We start from the raw sequence: 3,768 nt of genomic DNA on the forward strand, positions 1-3,768 counted from the left end.
TTTTTTTTTAATTTAGTTTGTTTATTTTTCATTTCAATGAACATCTACAGAGACATGTCTTCTTAATGTTGAGCTTCAATCCATATTGAAGACTGCAGTCCTTGACCTTTTGCAGCAAGCGCTTCAGGTCCTCCTCAGTTTCAGCAAGCAGGGTTTTCATCTGCATAACACAGGTTGTTGATGACTCTTCCACCAATCCTGATGCCACATTCCTCCTTGTACAGCCCAGGGTCTCTGATGATCTGTTCTGCATACAGATTGAAAAGGTATGGAGACAAAATACATTCCTGACGAACCCCCTTCTTGATTTTGAACCATGTAGTATCTACTTGCTCTGTTCTGACGACTGCCTCTTGGTCCAAGTATAGGTTTCGCATTAGCACAATCAAATGTTCTGGGATTCCCTTTCTTCTCAGAGTCAGCCATAGCTGCTTGTGATCTGGTACTCTCTGCTTTCTGCCAAGGTCCATCTAAAATTAGCTATAATATCCCTAGGACCACGACCTCTTTTAAGTCCAGCCTGCACATCTGGCAGTTCTCTGTTGACATATTGCTCCAATAGTTTTTGGATAATTTTCAGCGGAATCTTGCTTGCATGTGCTATTAATGACATTGTTCAATAATTTCCTCACACCGTTGGGTCAACAAATATAGATCTTTTCCAGTCAGTTGGCCAGCTTGCTCTCCTCCAGATTTCTTGGCACAACTTAGGGAGCACATTCAGGGCAGTGTCTGTTTGTTGAATTATGTCAATGGGTATGCCATCAACCCCTGGAGCTTTGTTTTGGTTTTTTGGGTTGTTTTTCTAATTCCTTCAGAGCAATTTGAACTTCCTCCATCACAGGCTCTTGCTCATATGTTATTTCATGAAATTCTTCTATGTCAGCCTATTCCTTCTGATACAGTGACTCTGTGTACTCCTTCCATTTTCTTTTAATGCTTCCTGGATCATTTAGCAGTCTACCCAAAGTATCCGTAAGTATTGCCACCTGTGGCTTGAATTTGCTTTTCAATTCCTTCAGCTTAAGAAATGCTGAGTGAAGGGAGCTCTGGTGGCAAGATGCTGCACTGCAATCCCAGAAGTATGTGGTTCAAATCCACCAGATGCTCTGCTGGAGAAGGAGGGGACAACCTCCTCCTGTACCAGTCAGATCTGATTTGACGGTACACGTAAAAATAATACAATAAAAATTAAAAAAAAGAAATGCTGAGCGAATTTGGCCCTTTTGATTTTCTGACTCCAACTCTCTGCATGTTTCATTATAGTATCTTGCTTTGTCGTCCCGAGCTGCCTTTTGAAATGTTCTGTTCAGCTCTTTGATTTATTGGTTTCTTCCTTTACCTTTGGCTTCTCAGAGCTCTAATGCAATATTCAGAGTCTCATCTGACATCCATCTTGGCCTTTTCTTCTTCTTCAGCCTTTGCAATGATCTTTTGCATTCTTCATGGACAATTTTCTTGATATCCTTCAAGAACTCATCTGGTCTGTGCTCATTGGTGCTCAAGGCCTCTAACCTGTTCCTGATATGGTTTTGCAATTCAAGTGGGATAGACTTAAGGTCAATTTTTGGTTCCCATGAATTTGATTTCATTTTCCTCAGCTTCAGCTTGAACTTGTATATGAGTAGTTGGTGGTCTGTCCCATAACCAGCACTTGGCCTGGTTTTCACAGCTGATATTGACCTTCTCCAGCAAGTCTTTCCACAAATTTAATCTGATTTGATTCCTATGCATACCATCAGGTGAAGTCCATGTGTATAGCCTTTGTTTATGTTTCTTATAAAAGGTATTTGCAATGAATAAATCATTGAATGTGCAGAATTCTATCATTCAATCTCCAGCCTCATTTCTTTCACTGAGTCCATGTTTTCCAGCTACTGATACTTCTTCCCTGTTCCCAACTTTTGCGTTCCAGGCACCCATTATAATCAATATGTCTTGATTGCATGTTTGATCAATTTCTGATTGCAAAAGTTGGTAGAAATCTTCCATTTCCTCCTCTTTGGCTCTAGTTGTTGGTGCATATTAAGATAATTTCTCTTCTCAAATTCTGATGCCTGGTTACTTATTTACAGCCGAGATAATATTAAAAGGGCAACTAGAGAAATTCTACAAACTGCTCGCAATGGTAATGTTCTTTCTGCTTTTTACACATGCATCTGCATGTCTCTGAACTTTCCACAATCTCTAGATTCTCAGCCACTGTAAGCAAAACAAGCCACAGCATTACCCTTGCAGGCCCCTCCTGAGGCCTACTCACTCACAAAGAATTTCCCCTTTGAGCTGCCATGACATTGGCTGGTTACTCATTGGCAGGTCCCTCAGGATTGACTGGGATGGCAAATAAAACAGGGTTTGCCCATAATCAAGTTGATAAGCCGCAATATAAATGCATGCAAGTTCCTGTTATCAGTACATAATATTAAGTTATTCTTCTCCCTTCTTTCCTTCTTTATGTTGGTGAGTTTAAGAGAAGAAGCATTGTCTCTATCCAAAAAGAGAACATCTTTAAAGGATCTCTGAAACTCTGGAATGGGTTTATTGGCTTCTAAAAAGTCCAAAGTCAAGCAAGTGCAGATTCTCCTCCTGGGACTTGATTCAGCAGGGAAGTCTACTCTCCTTTACAAATTAAAGTTTGGCCAGGATATTATAACCATGCCAACAATAGGTTTCAATGTGGAGATGATCGAGCTGGAAAAGAGTTTTTCCCTTACTGTCTGGGACGTTGGCGGACAAAGCCGAATGCGAAACCTGTGGACCTGCTACTGTGAGAATGCAGACGGCTTGGCATATGTCGTGGACTGCACAGACCAACGGCGGCTGGACGACTCCAGGAGAGAGTTTGAGCACATTCTGAAGAACGAGCACATTAAAAATGTGCCTGTTGTCCTGTTGGCCAACAAACAAGATGTGCCTGAGGCTCTGACTGCTATGGACATCACCAGGCTGTTCAAAGTGAAGCAGCTGTGTAGTGACAGAAACTGGTACGTGCAGCCTTGCTGTGCCATCACCGGGGAAGGGCTGGCAGAGGGCTTCAGGAAGTTAACGGGATTTGTGAAAAGTCACATGAAATCAAGAGGAGATACTTTAGCGTTTTTTAGGCAAGTCTGAGGCCATGAAAAAGACCAAGCAATAAGGTAGTCACTGATGATGTTGAAGGAGTAATTCTTATTTTAATACATGCCAAGTGAAGAAACCAGTCACTATGTTATATTGGCAAACTTTTTTAGAGATGTTATTTTACCTAAATTCCGTTAAACCAACCAGAATAATATTTAGAAAAGATTTCTTTTTAAACAGGCTCTTTAGCCAACTCTACAGTAACAATGATAAAAATATTACAGTTTAGGGCAAAATTCTAACATGTCTGGATGATTCAATATAGTCATATTTAGGACAAATAAATTATTGCTCTATTAATTTGACTATGAAAGTGAATTTTAGTTGTTTGCTTATAGAGTTAGAATTCTTTCATAATATGTTCAGCTAGTACAGGTACTGAATTTCCATATAATAAACTTGATAATAAATAAGACAGATGAAAGAAAAGTTGATGTATATTGTTGTACAAACCGTTGCTGTGAGTTGGAACTGCTTATCAGAACCTTATATAACATACGTAATATGTAACAACTTACATATCAGCTGGATGATTTGAAAAGAAAAAGAAATTTAAATATGGAAAGTTATATAATCATGTTATATAATCAAGTTATAAACATAATCATGATGTTAACATTTTCCAAATCCTTACTCTCTAAATAAACC

The 3,768-nt window shown here is 39.4% G+C and overlaps 1 protein-coding gene across 1 annotated transcript; it reads left to right on the top strand.

Moving 5' to 3' along the window:
* Nucleotides 1–2,532: 2,532 nt before the first annotated feature.
* On the top strand, nt 2,533–3,111 carry LOC102855332 (ADP-ribosylation factor-like protein 14-like). Its single transcript, XM_006901343.1, has one exon. It carries the CDS (start codon nt 2,533–2,535, stop codon nt 3,109–3,111), a length of 579 nt encoding a protein of 192 aa, XP_006901405.1.
* The last annotated feature ends 657 nt before the right edge of the window (nt 3,112–3,768 follow it).

The sequence above is a fragment of the Elephantulus edwardii genome, unplaced genomic scaffold, assembly GCF_000299155.1.
Source record: "Elephantulus edwardii isolate Elephantulus edwardi_28Jun2011 unplaced genomic scaffold, EleEdw1.0 scaffold00320, whole genome shotgun sequence".
Taxonomy (NCBI): domain Eukaryota; kingdom Metazoa; phylum Chordata; class Mammalia; order Macroscelidea; family Macroscelididae; genus Elephantulus; species Elephantulus edwardii.

Excerpts from the sequence above, each read along its gene's own strand:
- LOC102855332 (XM_006901343.1), top strand. The coding sequence starts at position 2,533 with ATGGGTTTATTGGCTTCTAAAAAGTCCAAAGTCAAGCAAGTGCAGATT.